At 42.4% G+C, this 24042-nt stretch overlaps 1 protein-coding gene across 1 annotated transcript in view; it reads right to left on the bottom strand.

Moving 5' to 3' along the window:
* Window positions 1-13616, bottom strand: part of tlx2 (T cell leukemia homeobox 2) — a 59977-nt gene extending 46361 nt beyond the window's left edge. The window contains exon 1 of the mRNA XM_078554733.1: window positions 13017-13616. Within this exon, the coding sequence (XP_078410859.1) occupies window positions 13017-13470 (454 nt within the window). The 5' untranslated portion in view covers window positions 13471-13616. The remainder of the gene's footprint in view (window positions 1-13016) is intronic.
* Window positions 13617-24042: the final 10426 nt, after the last annotated feature.

Below are 24042 nucleotides of genomic sequence, written 5' to 3'. Positions count from 1 at the left end.
ACTGCCTGACAGGCAGGTGAGAACAAGTCCAATAGTAGCCTTCAGAGGGGAATCAGGTCAATACTTGAACGAGTAAAAAGTTGCAGGGAATGGGGAAAGAGCTGGGGGTTGGGATTAAACTGCGGAAAGAACCAGTGTAGCCTTGATGGACTGAATGGCCTACTACTCCATACTACTCCATAATTGTTTATCCTATAGTGACACAACTTTCCAGGGTGTGATTTGAATTCTCACTGCATGAGTCACTAGTCCGGCACCACAACCCACTTGGTGTTTGTAACACACCTAAAAGAGCGCTGTCTAAATTCCCTGGGCATGGATTTCAGAAAGACGGAATGAGCTGGGGCTGTTCTCTCCAGAAAAGGGAGTGCTGAGGGGTGAACTGATTGAGGTCTTTAAAATGATGAACATGTTTGATAGAACTTGGCGTCATAAATATAAGATAGTGATTAATAAATTCAATCCTAATTCAGAAAAATGCATTTAGACGGTGGTGAGAATATGGAAATTGCTACACAAGGGGAGGCTGAAACATTGTTGCATTTAATGGGAAGTAAGAAAAGTACAGGAAGGAGGATTTGGGTAGGAGGAGCATCTACAAGGCACAATTCAGGACTCTGATGGAATCCTTTCCACTTGCCTGGATGTGCACAGCTCCGACATCACTCAAGAGGCTCAACACCATCCAGGACAAAGCAGCCCACTTGATTGGCACCCCACAGTAGCAGCAGTGTGTACCATCTATAAGATGCACCACAGGAACTCACCAAGCCTCCCTAGACAGCACCCATGGCCACTACCATCTTGAAGGACGAGGGCAGCAGATAGATAGGAACACTACTGTCTGGAAGTTCCCCTCCAAGTCATTCACCATCCTGCCTTGGAAATATATCACCATTCCTTCACTGCGCTGAGTCAAAATCCTGAAACTCCCTCACTAACAGCACAGTGGGTGTACCTACACCACATGGACTGCAGCGGTTTAAGAAGGCAGCTCACCACAACCTTCTCAAGGGCAATTAGGGTTGGGCAATAAATGCTGGCCTAGCCAGCAGTACCCATGTCCCATGAATGAAAGGAATGTGCTGTATAAGCACCTGTGGTGCCGAATGGCCTGTTTCTGTGATGTATGTAATTCTATGTAACATTGTAGCTGTTGAGTTTGCACTGCAGTTTTCATGTTTATTAGCCCACTTTGGTTGCACAGCAATCAGGCAAAAGAAGTGTTGTTTGGAAATCTAGGCTTGTTGGTGTGCAAGGTCAGGAAATCGCAGCTATGAGGGAAGATTGGATAGGCTAGGGTTGTTTTCCTTAGAACAGAGAAGACTGAGGGGTGACCTAATTGAGGTGTACAAAATTAAGAGGGGCCTGGATAGGGTAGACAAGAAAGACTTGTTTCCCCCAGCTGAGGGATCAATTACTGGGGGACATAGATTTAAGGTGATTGGTAGAAGGATGAGAGGTGACAAGAGGAAAAGCTTTTTCACCCAGAGGGTGGTGGGTGTCTGGAATTCACTGCCTAAGTTGATAGTAGAGGCTGAAACGCTCAACTCATTTAAAAGGTACCTGGATCTGCACCTGAAGTGCTGTAACCTGCAAGGCTACAGACCAGATGCTGGAAAGTGAGATTAAAATGAATGGCTAGTTTCTTTTTTCTCTTTTTCGCCGGCGCAGACACGCTGGGCTGAATGGCCTCTTTCTGCACCGTCACCGTAATTTTTCTATGGTTTTATGGAACTCCAAGTCCTTGACAGGCCCGGGTGTTTCCGCATGTGTGCAGACCAGGAAAGCCAAGAGGGCTCAGGAAAAGCCCTGGTGATGAAAGAAGGCTGATGACTGCATGCTGCGGGGCATTGGGGGCGAAGATACCCCTTTGGTGCAGTAGTATTCTGCTCAGCACAGCCAAAGAGCTGAAGCTGCGCTAGTGAGTTGGTGCCCGAGTGCATAATCAGGAATTCAGGGGAACGGAATCTCGGGAAACAAGATTGAAACCCTACGAGGTGGGCTGTTGTTGACATCATCTGAGTTGGAGCGGCCTTTGGAGTGAATTCCAAGGTGAGATCTTCAAAGGTGAAGACTGAAATCCTTCGTGAGGGAGACAGAGCTTCAGTGAGATTGGTTGACTCCCAGTGTTTACTGACATCTGGGTTGGTTGTTGAGAAATCCATGGCACCTGTCTTGGTTGCACCTGCCATTTATTGTGCAACATGGTATGTTCAACCGCGGTTTGCCTGTTAATTCACATGTACCTCATATTAGCCCTGAGTGTTAGAGTATAAGACAGATATTGTAAATTGTTTTATCTTTCTGACCTTGTACAGTAAGTTTATTTTTGTTTGCTTGGAACCCATAGAATCTTGTGGCTTTATTCTCTCCACGAAGTGTCTTGAATCTCAAACTTTGTTATCGGTCCCCTAACTGGATCTTACCAAAAACTTGGGAGTCTGGTCCAGGATCATAACAGTGTAAACACACCTTGAAGTCTGTTGATATTGGTAACTTGGGGTATATGAAAAATAAAGCAAGCATGGATTTAAATGTTATAACTTACTCCACAGGTGAAGACCCACAAAGCGGGCCAAGACCGATGAGGCTGAAAAGGGCAGGAGAGCTAAGGTCAATGAGGAAGCAGTAGTGAGACTGATGGCAAGCATTGGTTTGCGAAGCCTACTAGAAAGAGGAAGGAAGACATCAGGACAAAACTGAGTCAGAGAAGGAGAACTTGATGTTTGGGAGAAGTTCACCATTCAACCATTGCTCCTTTACTCACTGATTGACATTGTCTCCATGTCCAGCAGACATCTCAAGTTTAAAATTCTCAATCTCATGTTTAAATCCATCCATGGTCTCACCTTTCCCTACCTCTGTAAGCCTCTGCAGCCCTACAACTCTCTGAAGTCCCTGCACTCTTGTCTATCACCCACTCCCTTCTTCCACCACTGATTGCTGCGCCCTCTGCCAATTAGGTCCTTAGGTTTGCACAATCTCTTTAAACTTCTCTTGTTCTCCACATCCCAGCTCTTGAGCAAGTCTCTAGCCATCCTTCCTAATATTCTCCCGCTTACAGTCGATGGGAAGTGCCTTGGGATGTTTTTTCTAGGTTAAGGGTGGTATATGGATGTGAGTTGCCATTGTTATCTGGAGCTACACAACAACAACAATTTGTATTTATATAGCACCTTTAACATTATAAAATGGCCTAAGGTGCTTCACAGAGGCATTATAAAATAAAATTTGACACCAAGCCACATTAGGAGTTATTTGGGAAACCAACCAAAAGCTTCATCAAAGAGGTAGGTTTTAAGCAGGATGTGAAAGAATGCAAGTGAGGTAGAGAGGTGGAGAGGTTTCGAGAGGAATTTCCGGAGCTTGGGACCTTGGCAGCTCAAAGCATGGTCAACAGTGGTAGGGCAATTAAATTTGGGGATGAATTAGAGGAACACCAGATATTGCAGAGGATTGTAGGGCTGGAGGAGATTACAGAGATGGGAGGGGCGGGGGGAGGCGGTGGGATGAGCACATGGAGAGGTTTGTAAAACAAGGATGAGAGTTTTAAAGTTGAGCCGTTGCCTAACTGGGAGCCAGTATAGATCAGCAAGCACAGGGAAGTTTGTGTGAGCAGGATTTACTGCGAGTTAGCACACAGGCACACTTGTCCTCAAGTTTATGGAGAGTATAATGTGAGAGGCTGGCCGGGGATGTGCAAGAATAGTCAAGTTCGGAGTAACAAAGGCATTGATGAGGATTTCAACAAGCAGAGGAACTGAGGGAGGGGCAAAGTCAGGCACTGTTACAGAGCTGGAAATAGGCGGTCTTGGCAACAGCCAGGATATGCAGCTGAAAGCTCATCTCGCGATCAAATGTGGCACCGAGGATGCAAACAGTCTGGTTCAGCGTCGGACAGTTGCCAAGGGGAGGGACGAAGTCGGTGGAGAGGGAGCAGAGCTTGTGGTGGGGACCAAGCAAGAGGGCTTCAGTCTTTCCAATATTTAATTGGAGGAAATTTCTGCTCATCCAGCACTGGATGCTGGACAAGCAGGATAATTTGGAGACAGTGGAGGAGTTGAGCTGTGTTAAAGGCAGAGAGAATATTGGTGTCTTTAATATATATTTATATATATACACACACAAACACATACATGTATGCATACATATATACATATATACTGTACCTAGAGGGAACACACACATACCTGTGTTACACACATAGACATACACAGAGCAATAAAATAATAGTTTCTCCCACAAAGTGTTCACTGCAGGGTCTAACCATTGATAAACGGATCCTAAAGAGCATATTCCCCTGGTGAAATATTAATGGACATGCTCTGCTATTAGAACTAGCCTCTACACTGCTCAGATTTCACTACCTGGGGCCACCGGCTGAAGAACGGGACTGAGTTTCACAGCCTCCCCTGTTTAATCCCAATTCCACAATCACTGAGGAAATCATTCTGATGAAAATGATTAGAATATTAAAAATAAAATCAGGGTTATGGAAAGCACATCATAAAGTACACGGATTGGGGGTTGGGGGGGGAGGGGGGGAGGTGATCAGCGTCTTTAGAGATAGATTTTAGAAAACAACTATGTTTTTGGAACGCAAACATTAATAGACAAGGACAGAAACGCTGTGGTCTATCTGTGACTTATAGTGTATAGTTGCACATACAAAACCTCTGCATGCATATAATGTGCCGTTTATACAACAGGCAGGCAAACCATTCCTTGCACGCTCATTACTGATCGTTAGGTACAGATAATGCACTATAATATATGATAAGACAATTACTGAGCTGTGACATTTAACAAGACTCTGACCTCAGTACTTGTTTCATTTTGCATTACTTTCTGCTTCGTTTCCTGTAACAGATAACCGGTGTTGTGTGCGAGAAACGGGCTACCTGGGTATGTAGTTACGGACATTAAAAATCATTTCTTAGACCTGTCGCTGAAGTGATATTTTGAGTGTTACTATGCACGTCACTGTTTTCTAGAAGCCCATCACCAGTCCGAGCGGTCACATTTTTCCAATGCGCGGAATTGTGCTTTTTTTTTTATAACCCTGGTTTTGTTCAAAAAACATCTAACATCATTGACGTACAAAAGGGGTCGATGACTTGGGGTTAGGCGGGACACAAATTGTGTGAAACGCTGGCGACCCAAGGCGGATTCCCGGGTAAACCTTTGTCCCCATACAGTAGTGTCTGTGCAGGAAGGTCATGTAGCTAAATGATCAAGCGAGTAGAAATGGGAAAGGGACAGAAAGATATGCTGTGGAGCTTAATGGGACCATACAGTCAGCGGTTCAATACAAGGTTGTGCCAATGATTGTCCATTGAGGATGGAAAGGTAAGAGAAGCTGTAAATCAATAGGCCTACCTACACAGGCAAATACACACAGCATACACAATACTTTATGCAATTAAAAAAATATAGATATATCCAGACCCATATATACCCGGGCACGCACAGATAAGTATATGTGTAGCTAGCTGTTCAGCTATCAATCGACCACAAATTATACATTTGTTATTAAAATATAGTAAAGATATATCTATGAGTTCAAGGCTGGCGGATTATTTAATCTACTGTTACATTTAAACTACATATACATAGTAAATGATATAAACAGGACGACACGCCGCTTATTTTGTGTTCATAAATTATTAATTTATATTGTGTGTGTGTATATATATATATATATAGGACAGCCTTAATCATTATGCAATATATATCATCTTTGTTCAATAACTATTGCAACATATTTGTGCCCACTATATTTCTTGCCGGGAATGATTTTGAAAAGATATAGATTTATTTCCAAAGTTATGATGGTGGATTTAGAACTGTTTGGAGCATACTGTTATATTTTTGACTGAATAATGCAAGGTCCTATAGTGCAGACACCAGACAGATTGAGCTGCAGATAAATCTCTAATTGATGGGTTTTAACGAGCCCAATGGGTCAACCTCTGATTTTAAAAGCTTGTAGGCTGTTTGGATTGAATGCTTGTTCATATTTTAGCTTCGAAATAGAATCTGAAAACAAAAGTTTCTTCACATTGGACTGTACGTAATCTGTCCGTGTTAAAATGACATTATCCAGGACAATCAATTTCTCGTTTTAAGGAACCGTCTTTATGAAAAGATTTGCAGTAATATAGCGCCTTTCGCCGCTTCATGACGCACCAGGGCGCTTTACAGCCACTTTTGGCCGTTGTAATATAGGGGTGCAACCAGTTTGTGCACAGCACAAACCCGTGGTGATCACGAGCAGAAAATTGGCTTTAATTAGTGATGTTGCTTGAGGGATAAATACTGGCCCATGTCGCCCATGGAGAACTCTTCTTCAAGAGTGCCATGGGATTGTTTTCCCCCCATCTTCCTGAAGGAACAACTGGGGACTTGGTTCGAGGTCTCACACAAAAGACAGCACCACCAACAGTGCAGCACTCCCTCAGCACTGCACTGAACTGTCAGCCCTAGAGGCACATGGAGCGGGCCTTGAAGCCACAAACTTCTGAGTCAAAAAAGAGAGGGGCACCAACTGAGCCACCGCTGGTAAATGCTGTGCTCCCCACCTATTGTGTTTGACATTGTCATTACAGCTCAGAAGGTCCATCATACCTGCTCCAGCTCTTTGAGAGAATTAGCCATAATCCCTACTCCCCTGCAGTTTCCCTATAGACCTGCATGTTCATTTTTTTTCCAAGTATATATCCAATAGCCTTCTGAAAGTTATGCTTGAATCTCTCTACTCACCCTGTCAGGCATTCATTCCAAACCATAATAATTTGGCTGTGAAAATCTCCCTTCTTTTATTCATTGGACCTGGGCAGTGCTGGCCAGACCAGCATTGCTATGTGCCTGGAGTCATGTAGGCCCAACCAGGTAAGGATGGCAGATTTCCTTCCCTAAAGTACATTAGTGAACCAGATGGGTTTTTTTTAACAACAATTAACATCATCAGAGCTTAAATTCCAGACTTTCTATTGGATTAAAATTTCACCATCTGCCATAGATGGGATTTGAACCCAGGTACCACACAGCATTACACTAGGTTTTGGAACACTAGTCAATCAACAACACCACTATGCCACCACCTCCCCTTCTTGTGGTTAAATATTGTTGCAAGGCAACTATGATTAACGAGCTGGTGAGGGAGGGGGCGAAATAATGGTCTGGAAATGAATCTAGTCTCTCCTTGATTCAATGTTTAAATATTAAGCGGATATGTGGACCTCTTCTTCATTCAGATAACATGCTCAATTTGCTTGTGTGCCTGTTTCCAACTCCTGATAGACCTTTACCCCATCTCCCCACCCCCAAACAAAATGTTGCCAGGTTCTATAAGGTTACCGAGGCACGGATAATGTCTATGAGTCTTGGGGTGGGGTGGTGGGGGGGGGGGGGGGGGGGTGGGGGGGGTGGATTCTGGCAATGGATGTGAATAGGTTTTTAAATAGAGGCATTCAAAATCTGGAAGAAGTTTGACAATGTGGACGAGGACGAACTCTGGCAGAAGGCTCGGTGACCAGGGTACATAGATTTAAGATCATTAGCGAAAAGGAAACAGGAGCAGTTAGGAATGCCTTCGGTCTGTCTGCAAGCACGACCCAGATCTCCCTGTCGCTTGCCATTTCAACACTCCACCCTGCTCTCATGCTTACATGTCCGTCCTTGGCCTGCTGCATTGTTCCAGTGAAGCTCAACGCAAACTGGAGGAACAGCACCTCATCTTCCGACTAGGCACTTAACAGCCTTCCGGACTGAATATTGAGTTCAACAGTTTTAGATCATGAACTCTCTCCTCCGTCCCCAGCCCCTTTCCGATCCCCCCTTTTTTCCAATAATTTATATAGATTTTTATTTTCCCACCTATTTCCATTATTTTTAAATGTATTTCCATCCATTGTTTTATCTCTACCTTTTAGCCTATTTCGATCCCTTCCCCCCACCCCACCCCCACCAGGGCTATCTGTACCTTGATTGTCCTGCTTTCTACCCTTAATGTCACTGATTAGCACATTCCTTAGATAATATCACCACCTTCAACACCTCTTTGACCTTTTGTCTGTGACATCTTTTGGTTATCTCCACCTATCACTGGCCCTCTATCCAGCTCTACCTGTCCCACCCGCCCCCTTAAACCAGTTTATATTTTACCTCTTTTCTATTTTTCCTTAGTTCTGTTGAAGAGTCATACGGACTCGAAACGTTAACTGTGTTCCTCTCCGCAGATGCTGTCAGACCTGCTGAGTTTTTCCAGGTATTTTTATTTTTGTTTAGAAGTTAGGAGTCCCTTTTATACAGCAAATTGCTATGATCTAGTTTGCGCCGCCTGAAAGGGCAGTGGAAGCAGATTCAACAGTCACCCTCAAAAGGGAATTGGATAAATACTTGAAAATGGGGGGGTCGGGGAGGGCGGTCGGGGAGTGGGATTCATTAGCCAGCCCTATCCACGGATCCGGTATAGACACAGAGGCTGAACGGCCTCCTGTGCTATAAGAATCTAAATAGATTCCAGGTTTGTAGCACAGAGTTCCACAGTTGGAAGGTGCCAAGTAAATCACTGAGGTTATTTTTCACCTTAAGATCTGCCCGGAGTGGGTAGGGGTCGGGAATAAAGGCCAAGAGAGACCGGCCTGACGTTCCCACGCCGGCTCCCCACTCATGGAATGAGGTCGGCTCGGGCATGATTTGTTACCACTAATTTTATTTGCATTGTGCGGCTGTCAATCGATATTTTACACAGAAAAAAAAAATATGAAGACTACCATACCGCCAGGCCCAGGGCAGAGGGGGGATGCTCAGTGAGCAGTGGGGGTGACGGGAACTGGTTGAATCCCCTGCTTGGTCCAAGTGACGCTTTACATTATATCAAATAAAAACTTCAACCATCCCAGTCTTTACTGAATTGTCCGTTTTTCCCCCCAGAGAAGTGCATGTCGACAAAAAGCTGTGTCCCCCCACATACAGAGACATTATTATTCGGTGTTGCAGTGTCTGGAATATTCTTAAATATCCGCCAGAAATATAAAAGGCGGCACTTGTTAGAATCAAAACCTTGATCTCCATTTATTCCCGCCTTTTATCTTACATTCTCCATCCTCACCTCCTGCATTCCTTCTCGCTCACGGTTTCACCCCTTTTATCTCTTCCTCTTTCTCCTTCGTTTATTCTTTTTTCTTCTCTCTCCCTTTTCTCTCTTCCTCTCGTTCCTATTTTTTAAATATCCATTGTTTTGCCTTCTCTCTGCCTATACTTATTAATGTATCACAATTATATATCTCCCCCACCCCTCCCAACCCCCTTTTCTTATTGCCTCTATCTCACTCTCCTTTTTTTCCTGTATCTTTGTAAATATACACGGAGAAGGCAGTTAGGGGCCGCTGAGACATCTCGTTTGATTCCCAGGCACCAGGTGGAGTGGAGCGAGTGCCCCGGCGCCCAGTTGATCCCTTTCCACGGGTTAATATTGCCCCAGCCTGCGACTGACTTGTCTTTTCAGACCTGTGGATCAAGCCAGGTCATTGCGATTGTTAGAGCATTAATGCAGCCCACGGTGTCGCGCCTGGGTTTGCCATGGTGACCTAAAGTGAGCCGACAGCCGCTGCAGGACGAAGCCAGAAAAATGCTGAAGATGCTCAAAGGTTCGCGACGCAGAAAGAAAGTTGTCAGAGAGCAGGCTTCTGAATGAGACAGGTCAGGCCGAGCAAGGAAATGACCCTCGTTCATGCGGCTCAGCCCCAGGTCCTCTTGCAAGCAAGGAAACACTTCTGAAAATAATAACCAAAAAAACAGAAGGTGCTGGAAAAGCTCAGCAGGTCTGGCAGCATCTGTGGAGAGAGAAGCAGAGTTAACGATTGGAGTGGAATCTGATTCCTTCCAAGTAGGTTTGAGGCTTTGTCGTGGACGGCAATGGCAGAATGAATCTGGGCCCAGCAAGATGCTACATCATGAGCCTGACCAGACCCTCTGCTTTAGTGTTCTGGTTTGAGGGATAAATATTGACTAGGACACTGGAAGAACTGTCCTGCTCATCCGACCATAGTGTCCTGGCATCTTCCACATTCACCTCAAAGGGCAGACTGGATCTTCGTTTAAAATCTTCATCTCACTTTAAGCTTCCAAGATCGGATCAGAAGCTGTCAGGGAAACTCGTCTCAAGCAGGGAAGGCGAGGATATGATGGAAAAATAATGTTTGGAATGAGGTCACCTCTCAAGGCACCCCCTCCAAGTCACTCACCATCTTGGAAATATATCGCCGTTCCTTCGCTGTCACTGGGTCAAAATCCTGGAGCTCCCTCCCTAAATCCAAAAAACTGTTCACTAAGTTGCATTAACATTTGTACAGAGATTACCACCTTCTTGCGATAATCAAGCCGACTGGTACCTTTTCTCCCTCCCTAACAGCACTGTGGGGTGTACCAACACCGCATGGTCTGCAGCAGTTCAAGAAGGCAGCTCACCACCACCTTCTCAAGGGCAAATAGGAATGGGCAATAAATGCTGGCCCAGACAGCGAGACCCACGTCTTAAAGAAATGTCTTTGTTTAAAAATTATTTGTTCTGATCAGTCCCTCAGAGGCCTTGGGCCTCATTGTATATTTCCAGAATGTTCTGATTGTATTTTCAGATTTCCGATGTTATCATTTTTTTTCTCTCTTTATCAAAATCATCACTTACAAAGGGCCTCCAATTAATTTAGCAGTCACTCACACATACAAAGGTATAATTCTATTTGTACCTAAACATGCCTATCCAGATATCAGCGGGCCCAGTGTCCACAGAGACACATGTGCACCCAGATACTCGAAATATTAATACATCCGCACACGTGCCAATGTTATTACTAAAAGCGGTAGGTGAATAGACATAAGAGCAGATGCGGAGCGTGTATTTATTTAACAGCTTCGAACTTCTTCAAATATACGCTCTCTGCGTCAGCGCAAGAAAGTGCATTAATTTGCAAAGTGTGACTATAGGAGTTGCAAGGCCCGCACAGACCGTCAACAACAGCAAGGAGTTTCTGGATTGGAAAGTTCATCTCTGCATTACATTAATCTTCTCATTACAGAATCTAAATTGTCCCTCAAATAACCTCCAATAGCGCTGCCGCAAATAATTCGTACGGCTGATTTACTCCAGACATTTCCCACTCTTGGAAGAAGAATTGCTCTCCCCAACATGCGACGATTTGGTCGCTCATTTCAATTCTGGACCTTCTTTCTGTGCTCCCTTTGAAATAATGATCGGTGCTCCTTATACACACTTACCAATAATGGTTTAATATGTATATATATATATATTTAAAAGAGTTTAAAATCAGAAACTTGTTTATATTTTGAAATGATTGAATATTAGAATGACTAAAACCAACAAACCATATACGTGTAAATGCATCGGGGAGAATGTTTATGTACAAAATATGAACTTATATGAAATCATTAAGTGAACATTGTAATTTAAAATAACAATGAATAAACGAATGTTCACTTTTCCAAACAATGCCGTTTATCTCTGGAAAACACGTAAAGCTTTGCAGTTTAACGCTCTTGGATGGAGTGGACGACTGTTATTTTGTGGGTCTATTGCAGTTCTTTTGGAAATGATAATTCACTGAATATAATGTGTGTGGCTTGAGGGGGTGGGGGGAGCCTTCAGTTTGCGTCCAGTCTTTAGGCAGAGCGTGGGGAACCCACAGCTGGCTCGGCGCAATACAAGAAAGCTGGGAGATGGGGCGGAATAAGATGTGCGGCAACACAACAGGAGCTAATAAAACTGACAAAATCAATGAACAATGTGGGGCCAAACACAACAGGGCTAACGCCACGGCGAGCAGCATCCATGATATTAATGCCTGTCTTCAAAGCAAACGCGGCCTCAGTTAGAAGTGAAATCATATTTAATGTAACGCATAAAACACCACATTCTTCAAAGCCGAGATCTATTACACAGCAAGACTGCTATAAAGCTGTAATAAATATCATTCAAGTCACGGGCTGACTCGTAGGGAGGCCCTATTGATAAATTCACACCAAACATTTTAAATGATGCATGCGTTTTGGACACATATACTCTTAAATAAAAAAATAAGCTAATTGCTAAGGACATTCCTAAAAAAAAATTATTATATGGTATTTAAGAATGTCCTTAGTGATTGATTTGCTTAATCCTCTCTCTCTATATATGTATACATGTACACATTATTCTGTCTTTAGGGTGTTAATGTAGTTATATACATGCATTATATGTTTCTAAAATTCTATTCTTTAGGGTGTTGATGTGGTTATGCACACACACATATATATAGTCCTGTTGTTCTTTAGGGTGTTAGTGTGGTTATATACATACATGTATATATTATTCTGTTCTTTAGGGTGGTTATATACATATATGTAATTATATTCTTCTTTAGGGTGTTAGTGTATATCCATACATTCTATATACTATTCTGTTGCTCTGTCTTTAGGGTGTTAGTGTGGCGTTTAATTATAGATAATTAAAACCGAACAAGGCCCAAACTATTACTGAAACAGGTCACACGAAATATCCTTTATATCATTGCAATGATTCCAAATGATGGAAATTCTATCAATGTCTTCATCCCAGAATGGGATGGACAATTCGTCCTTGTTTGGTTCCAAATGTGATTAATTTTCTTCAACTTCCAAATAGAATAAATTTTCTGCGATTTATTTTTGAGAAGTTCTCTTTTCGCGTTTCTGTTACAGTAGTGTTTTCAAATGATCACTTCGTTTTTCATACCGTTTTTTTATATTTTCCCCATTATGAGATTTAGCTCTCATCCAGACGTTTTATTAATATAGCTCAGGAGACCATTCGGCCCGAAGTGCCTGTGCCGGCTCTTGGAAAGAGCTAGCCAATTGCTCCCACTCCTCCTGATCTTTCACCATAGCCCTGGATTTCTTTCAGTGATAATTTAAAAAAAAACAATACAAGTTATATCAAACATTCACCCAACACCCACACAAATGCAAGACCTCACCTGTTAATCTGTCTTTGGCAAACCGCCTGCTGCTCTCCATCCAGGGAAAAGTTAAATTAGATAAGTTTGCCATGTTGCCCATGCTGGGGAGACAGGGCACGGTTGGCATCCCGGCCGAGAGAGGTGGAGGAGGCATAGGTCTGTGAGCGGGCACTCGGATCACCCCGGCCCCGCTGTTCATATTAAGATTCATATTCATACTTACATTCATATTCATAGACATGTTAACATTATAGGATCCCGGTAATCCGGCCATACTGCAGGCGCTATTGTAAGCATTACTGTAGCCATCGGGGTGAGAGTTGTACGCGTTGGTAGCGATCTGGTAATCCGATTCAGCAACTCGGTTAGTGTGCATGCAACTGCCTGGCTCCGAATTGTTCAGTATTTGGTCAATTCCAAAGTTTATAGGCTCGTGTTGTGAATGCGTTTGCTCAATTGCAGCATGATCCATGTTTTTGAACTATAATTTTTGTCGCAATTTTCCAATTTTTTTTCTCTCTCCCCCAAAATGTTTTTTTGTTGTAGTTGTTGCTGTTGCAAAAAATGAATGAGAAAAGCAAAGTAAACAAAATAATCCACACGGTCCACGATGGATTATTTTTTTCCTCCTCCTCCTGATTTGGGTGAATTAATAAATAAAATAAAAAAATATAATAATTATTTAAAAAAATTTAGGAGCGCATTTCCTCTCTGGCGAGTTACATCCGAGTTTCTGCAGGTAGCCGAGCCGGTGCGCCGAAAATCCCAGGGTCCTCCTTCCTCATTGGTCGGCGCCGTCCTTGATTGACAGCTCACCTCCTCCTGCCGCCCACCTCGGCTTGCCATTGGCTCTAGCCCTGCTATGATTGACGTCCGAGTCCCCCTATCCTGCCTCGGCTCTGGGCGGGAGCCTCCCCAGCTTCTGGCAGCAGCAGTGGGTTCCCATTGAGAATTTCGGCGGCCCCTTCCTCGCCCCGCCTTCCATTCAGGGGCCTGGATTCCGATTGGCCAGCGGCGTGATTGATGGGCGGCTCTCAGGCACGCGCCCTCTGCAGCAAAAAAAACCTCAAGCAGAGGAGGTCAATAGCAATGAAAAATGACTTGCAATAAAAACGCGAAAAAGGACAAAACAATCCCAACGTCTTTTGCTTTTTGCATCATTATCCCCTCTATTTGCTGTTAACAAATAGCAAAACGCAGAGATGGAAAATCCATCAACAAATGTTCAAAAAATTCTCCTGAATTCGTTATCAATGCACTTTTTTTTAGAGATGAAAACATGCTTTTAATATTTGCAGGGAGAATACAACGTTACCAAATTAGGTTTAAATTATTCAGTTTTCAGCTGGGTTAAGCTCCATCACAGCCTCAAATGCGCCGAGTTGACTGGGGCGCCTAGACTAGGGGTAATGGAATCTTAACTATTCTCGTGGTAAACTGTTTCGGTATCCAAAAAGATACCCCCAAACACTTGTGTTTTAAAAATGCAAAAACGCCATTACGGTAAATCCATTCTGCCAAGTCGGAGGGTGTCTCCTTGGTGAGTATTTATCTCACTCACATTCTGACCAGGGATTTGTTTTTGCGTGTGCGAGAGGATTTATCAGACTGCATGGCACATCTAGTTTTATTTTCTTAACACTGGAAACTCTTCCCCGCAATTCATATTCTCCATACATATCGCTAAAACTGGGAATGATAAAGGATGAGGATTTGCTGAATTCCTGCCTTGCGTAGTTCGATATTTAATCCAATTTAACGTAATTTTTTCGAAGCGCATAATCCGAGTTTGGTAATTACAATATCAAATTGTTTCACAAGCCTATAATTTAATTTCTAGAAAGTTTCAAAATGAATTTTAAATCGAAGCAAATATGATACAATATAAAATAATATTCATAATATAATTATCAATTATATGCATTGCAATATATATTAATAAAACAAATGAATTGTACACAAATTTTAATATATAATTTAAACATTCAGATCAGATTAGGGGAACTTGACCCGTGTTTTTCCCTTGGTTTTTTTGTTTAGAGTATTTGTGCTTACTTTTTTTGGTGAGGGAGCGACATTGGGATGTATTTGGGGCTCAAATACTTAGTCATTTGTTGTGCTTTTTGTTGAATTCGATTTTATTACCCTCTCATTTTATCAACATCGAACCCTGGAACTGGAGAATTCAATAACTGAGATAAAGAAACGAGGTAACATTACAAACGAGAAATCAACCAAACAGGATCGAGTGCAAAAAATATATTCCGCCCGATAATTACCATTAATTAATTTGTGATAGAAAGTCCCTACCCCGCACTCCCTGTAATAAATTAAACGAATGATAATTATTAGTCAGATATTGCAATGCAGAATACATTTTACACCAAATATGACATAAATACATAATATTTAACACATATATTTGTGACCTCGTGAATAGAAATTTCTCTCATGAGTTCCTCCTTAATTGTCTTAGATGTGAAGGATTGGCGGTGTTTGACCATTCACTTTCCCTAAAAGCCGAAGATAAATTATACAGATTGAGTGGGTGCCCGCAGTTAATAGCAACTGTGCCTAATATTACTGCAAATAATGACACTGCCGCTGCTTTATACAATGTTCTGTTTGCCTGCACAAGTTAGTGGATTGAAAAGTAATTCATTAACGACGCGGCTGGGGACGTTTCTGAAAGACTCGATGATGCTTTTATAAAAAGACTTCATATAAATAGAATTTATTTTGTTTCGATTTCTCCCGTTCGGCCCTGCTGATGTATTACCGAGATTGACGCTTTTCATTACTCCTACCTGCGCGGAAGGCTGTAGATATTAATAAGATCAGCTACACTTAACACAATGCCTTAATGTCATCATTTATTGATGCTTTTATTTATGAATTAGTGCTGTGTTCCTTGCCCTCTGCCTGCTTCCTTTTTCTGCTCGACTGGATTGGAGAGAACTGTACAGCCCAGAGGCAAGCCGTTCAGCCCATCGTGCCGGGGCTGGACCTTTGATAGAGCTAGCCAATTGATCCCGTTCTCCTGCCCTTTCCCCCAAACCCTGCCAGTTTCCCCCCCACCCCAACTTTCCAGTATTTATCCAATTCCCTTTTGAAAATGACTAATTCAGGAATGCCCAGATCCTCAAGCCAACCCTGGCACACCCTCTCTCTCTCTCTCTCTTTATTTGAAAATGTCAAAAAGTGTTCTGTGTATCACTTAAACATCCCGAAATGCACCTCCTGTCATGGGGGCCGGATGAGAGGGGCAGCAGGAAATTTTAAACCATTGTTTGGCCGGACTCCAAGAGGGAAACAGCCTGTCCCATTCGGCACAACTTCTAACAGAACAATCCAAATGTGGATATGAATATATCCACGTTTAATCTGTGTGAGCTGACCATTGCAGGAGGAGTTGCAAAAGCGCCCTTATCAGTTCCAATGGTGTATTTGAAGGCCGCGTCGAATTAGCTCCCACTTTTTATGATTGACCAATTCAACCAATTCCAGACATATATCTATTAGGCCATAGGTGATCAACAAATCCAACATAGTTTTCGATGGTTATTCGATACGTATTTAAGGATACCAGAAATGTGAGTATCTTTACCGCTCTCTCTTTGCCACAGTGCCGGGAGGAAAACCCCTCCAATTCAACATGAGCTCCCATTTAACCATCCTCTCTCTCTCAAATAAAAATCTCGATGTAAATTGAAATTGTATTTACACCACCCTCCCTGTCCCTTCCTCAATGTGCGCCTACACGCTCAGCTCATCTCCCTCCGTTGAAACGTGAGCTCATTTTTTGTTCTGCTAAACTTTCAACTAAAACCATTTGTCGATTTAAATTTGCCTGCAGGATTGCGCCGGGAATATAATTCTCGGGTTCAAGAGGCGCCCACACCAACAGAGAGCAATTAGGTTTTCATTTCTTAACACTTTGTTGAATAAATCAAATCATGTTAACACGATTGTTTAAAACAAAAAGCAAATAGAGTTTAAACAGCACACTCATTATACACTTGCTTGTATTATTCTGAAATATTATGACAATTATTTGGTGTTTTGCGATTAATTCAAATTCTGCCATTCATCTCTTTTCCGTTAATCATGTTGACTTGCCGTTAATTCTCCCGAATCGGGCTAAACCTGTTCCCATTAAGGTTATGACAGAGGCGGCAATTATCCCAAGTGTCGACATGCCTTTTATTCAATGTCTAAATGTTGATTATGAGTTACATGAGCGTTAGGCTCTGGCTGTAACCGGCATGAGTTAACCCACAGCTTCAGTTTCAGCCATTGAGTCTGAGCAGCAACTCTCCCCCCCCTCCCCCGCCAAATATTCTTTAATACAATAATCTCCCAAAGGCAGCCACTGGCCTTGCCCTGCAGTTCCAGCAGCCTTCCTTCCCTTTTTGAAACTAGGTTAGATGAATGAGGTAAGTGCATGGGAACTGCAGTATTCTGCTCCGAGTATCTGTGGAGAATGTGTGCGGGATAGAAAAGTGTTCGTTTACTTAATGAGTTAGCTAGTGAGATGGAAGAAAGAAAGATAGATAGATAGATAGATATAGATCAGTCATGTTTCTGTGTTCAATTATATGCTCTTTATATAAATAACCACATGTTGCATATATCGATACATACAAATACATGGATTCGAGATACATATAGTAGCAATAGACAGAGATATGAGCACTGAGGAGTATCTATAGAGCACTAATAGAGGAGTATCTTTAGAGCACCAATAGAGGGGCATTTATAGAGCACTAATAGAGAGGTATTTATAGAGCACTAATGGAGGAGTATCTATAGAGCACTAATAGAGGAGTATCTTTAGAGCACCAATAGAGGGGCATTTATAGAGCACTAATAGAGGGGTGTCCAAGAGCATTAATAGAGGAGTATTTATAGAGCTCTAATAGAGGAGTATCTATAGAGCACGAATAGATGGGTATATAGAGAGCACTAATAGAGGAGTATATATAGAGCACTAATAGACGGGTATCTATAAAGCACTAATAGAGGGGTATCTATAGAATACTAAGAGGGGCATTTATTCAGCACTAATGGAGGAGCATCTATAGAGCACTAATAGAGGGGCATTTATTCAGCACTAATAGAGGGGTATCTATAGAGCACTAATAGACGAGCATTTATAGAACACCAATAGAGGGGTATCTATAGGAAATAAGTTCATCATTTAGCCATGGACTTGTTTAACAATGGAGAATGTATCGTGTCTCTGCCTTGTTTCCCCTCTTTACTCGCCCTCTCTCGTTGTTTCCTCTCATTTTATCCCCCTGTTTTGATTCTGCATTATGTTTTATTTACCCGCTATTCTCTCTTTCTCCCAGTTCCATTGGTTCCATTTCCTCCATTCCCCCCCCACCCCCCCCACGCTGCATTCTCCCCGGCAGATTAGCTGTCAGCTGGTTGCGAAATCCAGCGCAATTTTAACCCCAATTAGCAACGTGCCCGGAATTTCTACACGGCAGGGTCTAACGCCTCTTCCTCGAATTCGAAGCACTGCAAAAAGCGGAGGAAGTATTTTTGACAGGATTGTCACTCTGAACTTGTCCATAGTGTCCAATTCAATTCCAGCCGTTCATTAATGCTTGTTAAAAACAGCCGCGCTCCAATTGGTAGGGCATCCAACTCTTAAAAAGCACTGGCTCTAACTTGCACAAAGGACAAACTGCATCTCGCAGACACCTCATGGGCTATTTAGAACAAGATCCTTATTAAATTACATTTAATGCAATCTCACCGCGATAATTAAAATGCTCCCTGACAACTCTTTGCTACATGAGATATCCCCTTCAGTCGCTGATTCAATTTAAAAGGCTCTGCACATTAATTAGAGGAAAGGCTAAGATGTAACGAACACGCGATTACACGGATTGGGAAGTTTTACAAGGACATTGAAACCTTTCCCAGTATGAGAGATTTATCACCAATAAGGTGCGGGGTGCTATAATAGTGCCGCTCCAGAAAGTTCAGCCACGGCCCCATGTCCATCTCTGGGCCTTTTCCACTCGCCCCACAGGTACCTGGTGGCTGAATGACCGGCAGAACACGCAGCCCGGGCAAAGGGGAATGAAACTGAACGAACACAAGAGAGGTGTTTATCAGGTTAACGAAGGAGGGGGAGAGCTGACATTAGAGATTGTGCGTCCCTCGTGCAGACGGGGAACCGAGACCAAGGAACAAACCTATGAACGAAAACTAGAAGGGCAACGACTCGAGACAAGATCTCGACGCATTTAAAATCGATGATTTGAAAAAAAAAAATTAGACAAAGGGACTAACGAAATCAAATTAAGATACACTGGAAGGTAGATTGGAACGAAAAACAGTTTCGACTTAGAATGGATTTATAATGTAAGAAAATATTTTTAAAACCAATTATTATGATCATGTTATGATTCAATGGTCCTCTATGTTATGTGACATTTTATGTTTCGATAATATATATTAATCTTGTGATATTATGATAAGAGTCCACCCTGTCTCAGCACATCTACTGATAAAACTCTCATCCACGCCTTTGTATTTCTAGACAGTCTACTATAATACGCTCCAGACTGGCCTCCCACTTTCTACCCTTTGTAACCTTGAGATCATCCAAAACTCTACTGCCCATATCCAAACTTGCACCAAGTCTGGTTCACCTATCACACCTGTGCTGGCTGCCCTACATTGGCTCCCAATCAAGCAGTTCCTGGATTTTTAAAGCCGCTTCCTTGTTTTCATATTCCTCCATTGCCTCGCCCCTCCTTGTCTCTGTAATAGTCTCCAGCCCCCACAACCCTCTGAGGCATCTGCCTTCATATAATTCTGGCTTCTTGATCATCCCTGGTTTTAATCGCTCCATCCGCTGGTGGCTGTGCTTTCAGCTGCCTCAGCCTTAAATTCTGGAATTTTCTCCCTAAAGCCTCTCCGCCTCTTTACTCCTCTCCCCTCCTTTAAGGTACACCTTAAAACTAACATCTCCTTATATCTCCTTATGTGACTGTGTGTCAGATATTATTTGATGATGATGAGCAGTGCCTTGAAACCTTTCACTACATTATAGGCGCTATATAAATAAAAGTTGTTGTTAATAGTCGATCCTTATAATATGTTCTAATACTTTACCATAGTAATTTAAAGTGCAATAGAATATGGAATCATTAAGGTTCAAAATATCTGCTATATTATTTACATCATTACATTGTGTATAAAACATATGCTGAGGATATATTATCGTACAATTTGATTATAGCATTTTTAAATGCTAATGGTGTAATGTACATTATGCTATAACTTTTGATAGTCCATTCTATGATTTCACAATTATATTGTAACAGTGTATTATGAGAGCATATTGTATTATTAAAATATACTTGGCTGGTGAAATATTGGAGGCTGTTCATTTTGTGCATTCCTATGGATCTCAGTCACCCACTGAAGACGATTCAAAGTGCAGCCTAAGGCACCAGCATTACACACAAATTTTGTCTTAAATGCCGCTTCTAGTTTGCAGTTCCTTTCAAATTTGATTAAACAGACATGAACCATCCTAAATGAGCCTGGGAGATCTTCCTGCCTGTGCAGAGCTGCCAGCATTGAAACCAGCATTGGGGATTTCACATTTATAGGTTTTATAAAAGTAAACTGACTATATCCTCAGTGGATCCTGCTTCGTTTGGGTGACTCAGTCTTGGTTAAAAAAAAAAATCATGCTTGCAAAATGTTATTTTCAATGCTCATTTTTAACTAATCTCCTGTCCTTACTCCAGTATTTCCTTGAATAGCCCCAATGCATTTGTTAGTTCCGTACATTTCTTGCTCTTTGAGTCAAGAAGTTCCACCTGATCCCGATCTGAAACTATCCCACTAATTTATGTTAATCCTGCTTGCCTGTTTCATCTTGAAGTTTTCCTTTAACAGTAAAAGTAAATACCTGCCTGAAGCATTTGAGGAAGGCACAAGCAAAAGAATCAGAGGGGGGATGTTTTTGTTCAGTGAGTTGCTTGATTCGGAACACAATACCTGAAAAGATGGTGGAAGCAGATGCAATAGTAACTTGTAAATTGGATTAATACCTAAAGGGGTAAAGTTCACAGAGCTATGGGGAAAGGGCAGGGGAATTGAACTAATTGGATAGCTCTTTCAAAGAGGCATAGCCTATTTCTGTGCTGTCTAATTCTATGATCTATCAACTATTTAGTTGCACCTCTGTTCTGATATTTTCTCCCTATTTTGCACTCATTAACATAATGTATAAGATTATGCTTAGTTTCACCATTTAATTGCTTATGGGGACTAGAAACAACACTGGTCTCTACAGATCCTCACTCTGCATTTCCTTCCATTCCAACATTAAGCTCAGCTTCCTATTCTGCAAGCAACTTCTGACCCATTTCTATCCTAAAGATAGGCAGTTTTTTTTGTTTAATCAGTAGTCTGTCTTGCGTCACTTTGTCAAAAGCCTTCTGAAATTATGCAGGTACTGCAAGTAATTAAGAAGGCTAATGGAATGCTATCCTTTATTACGAGAGGAATTGAACTTAAAAGTAAGAATGTATAGGGGGCATTGGTGAGACCACATCTTGAATATTGTGTGCAGTTTTGATCTCCTTATTTGAGGGTCAAAGGAGGTTTACTAGATTGATACGGGAATGAATGAGTCGTCTTATGAGGAAAGGTTAGACAGACTGGGCATGTTTCCACTGGAGTTTAGAAGAGCGAAGGGGTGACTTGATTGAAGTATATAAAATCCTGAACAGTATTGACAAAGTGGATGTGGAAGAGATGTTTCCCCTGGTGCATGAGTCCAGACCTAGGGGGCGCTGTTTTAAAATTAGGGATCATCCTTTTAGGACTGAGATGAGGGGAATTTTTTTCTCTCAGAGGGTTGCGTGACTTTGGAATTCTCTGCCTTGGGAGGTGGTGGAGGCGCTGAATATTTTTAAGGCGGGGTAGATAGATTCTTGTTAGGTAATGGAATCAAAGGTTATCGGGGATAGATGGGAATGTGGAATTCAAAAGACGAGCAGATCAGCCGTGATTTTATTGAATGGCAGAGCAGGCTGGAATGCCTACTTTTACTCCTGTTTTGTATGTTCACATATATTAAAGCACAGAGGTAACCAGCTATCTTATCTCCATAGGTGCTGCCAGACCTGCTGAGTTTTTCCAGCACTTTCTGTTTTTATTATAATAGGAAAGCAAGTTGTGTGGAGGATACAAAGAGTATGATAGGTTAAGTGAGCAGGGAAAAAAATTGGCAAATGGAGCATAATGTGGGAAAATGTGAGGTTGTCCACTTTGGCAAGAAGAATAGAAAAGCAGCATATTAATTAAATGGAGAGAGACTGCAGAATGTTGCAGTACAGAAGGATCTGGGTATCCTTGTACATGAATCACAAAAAGAAAAGATGCAGGTACAGCAAGTAATTAGGAAGGCAAATGGAATTTATTGCAAGGAGGGTGAAGCATAAAAGTAGATAAGTCTTGCTATAACTATACAGAACATTGGTGAGACTGCACCTGGAATACAGTGTACAGTTTTGGTCTCCTTACTTAAGGAGGGGTATACTTGCATTGGAAGCAGTTCAGGGAAGGTTCACTAGACTCATTCCTGAGATGAGGGGGTTGTCTTATGAGGAAAGGTTGAGTAGTTTGGGCCTATACTTACCGGAGTTTAGAAGAATGAGAATTGATCTAATTGAAACATAAAGTTCGGTGGGGACTTGACAGGGTAGATGCTGCAAAGATGTTTCCTCTCGTGGGGGAATCTAAAACTATGGGGCACAGTTTGAACATAAGCAGCCTCCCATTTAAGATGGAGATGAAGAGGAATTTCTTCTCTCAGAGGGTTGTTAGTCTTTGGAATTCTCTTCCCCAGAGAACAGTGGAGCCTGGGTCACTAAATATATTCAGGGTTGATTTTTGAGCAACCAGGGAGGCAGGCAGGAAAGTGGAGTTAGGACCACAATCAGATTAGACATGATCTTATTGAATGTCGGCACAGGTTTGATGGGATAAATGACCTGCTCCTGCTGCTTTTTCTTATGATCTTTTGAAAGTCCCGGGTGGGCATCTCTGGAAGGCTCCATGTGGATCGGAACTATATCATTAGCTGGGTTCCCAACCCAGAATTGAAAATCCCGGCCCTGTACTTGTGCTCATTTTATGTTGGAGATGGAGTTGTAAAGGTTAACAACAGAACGTGCATTTATATAGCAAAAACCCAAGGTGCATCACAGGAGCACTATCAAACAAAATTTCGCTAAACGTGACACTGAATCACGTAAGGAGATACTTGGACATATGGCCAAAAGTTTGAACAAAGAGATCAGACATTAGGCCCACTGATTTACAGTGGCTGAATAAGTCTGATTCCTTTTCTATTAAATGATGCGCTGGGAAGCATGCTGATGCTTTGTGCTTTGAATTTTCCAAAACATTCCATTATTCTGTGTCAGGCGGGAATGTAAAACAAACATAATGGCATCGATTGCCCTGTGCTGGCCATGGGCAGAATCTTCTGCCTGCTGGTGAGCTGGTCAGGTGTGGGCACAGGTGGGCGTGAAGCCGATCGCTGCCTGTGATTGGCTCTGTGCTGCCATTTTACGTGGGTTGGCCAATTAAGGCCCGCCCAGCGTGACACACGGCCGGTAGCGCTCAGCTCTACCTGTGCGGGCGGGGGGGAGAAGGGAGAGTCAGGGCCTGCGCTCTTTCGCGCATGAGCGTGAAAGAGCGCAGAAATCTCCCTGAGGCACAGAGCTGCCTCAGGGAGATTAAGTTCAGTTTTGATGATTGAAAAAAGGAGAGATTAAAATTATTCAGACATGAGCCCTCATGTGATACTGTCACATGAGCTGGGACATGATCACGAATTGAGGAAAAAATATTTATTTAATTATTAAACCCTTCATGAAACCTCATCCTGCCCGTGGATGAGGTTTCATGAAAAACGCAGAGGTCGCTTGGGCTCTTCGCCTGCCCGACAACCTTAAGGTTGGATGGGCAGCCCCGTCAATTATGTAAATTGGTT

Source organism: Cetorhinus maximus, chromosome 1 (assembly GCF_964194155.1).
Source record: "Cetorhinus maximus chromosome 1, sCetMax3.hap1.1, whole genome shotgun sequence".
Classification (NCBI taxonomy): domain Eukaryota; kingdom Metazoa; phylum Chordata; class Chondrichthyes; order Lamniformes; family Cetorhinidae; genus Cetorhinus; species Cetorhinus maximus.
Note: the sequence above shows the minus strand (reverse complement) of the source record. Positions and strands in the feature narration are given on the sequence as shown.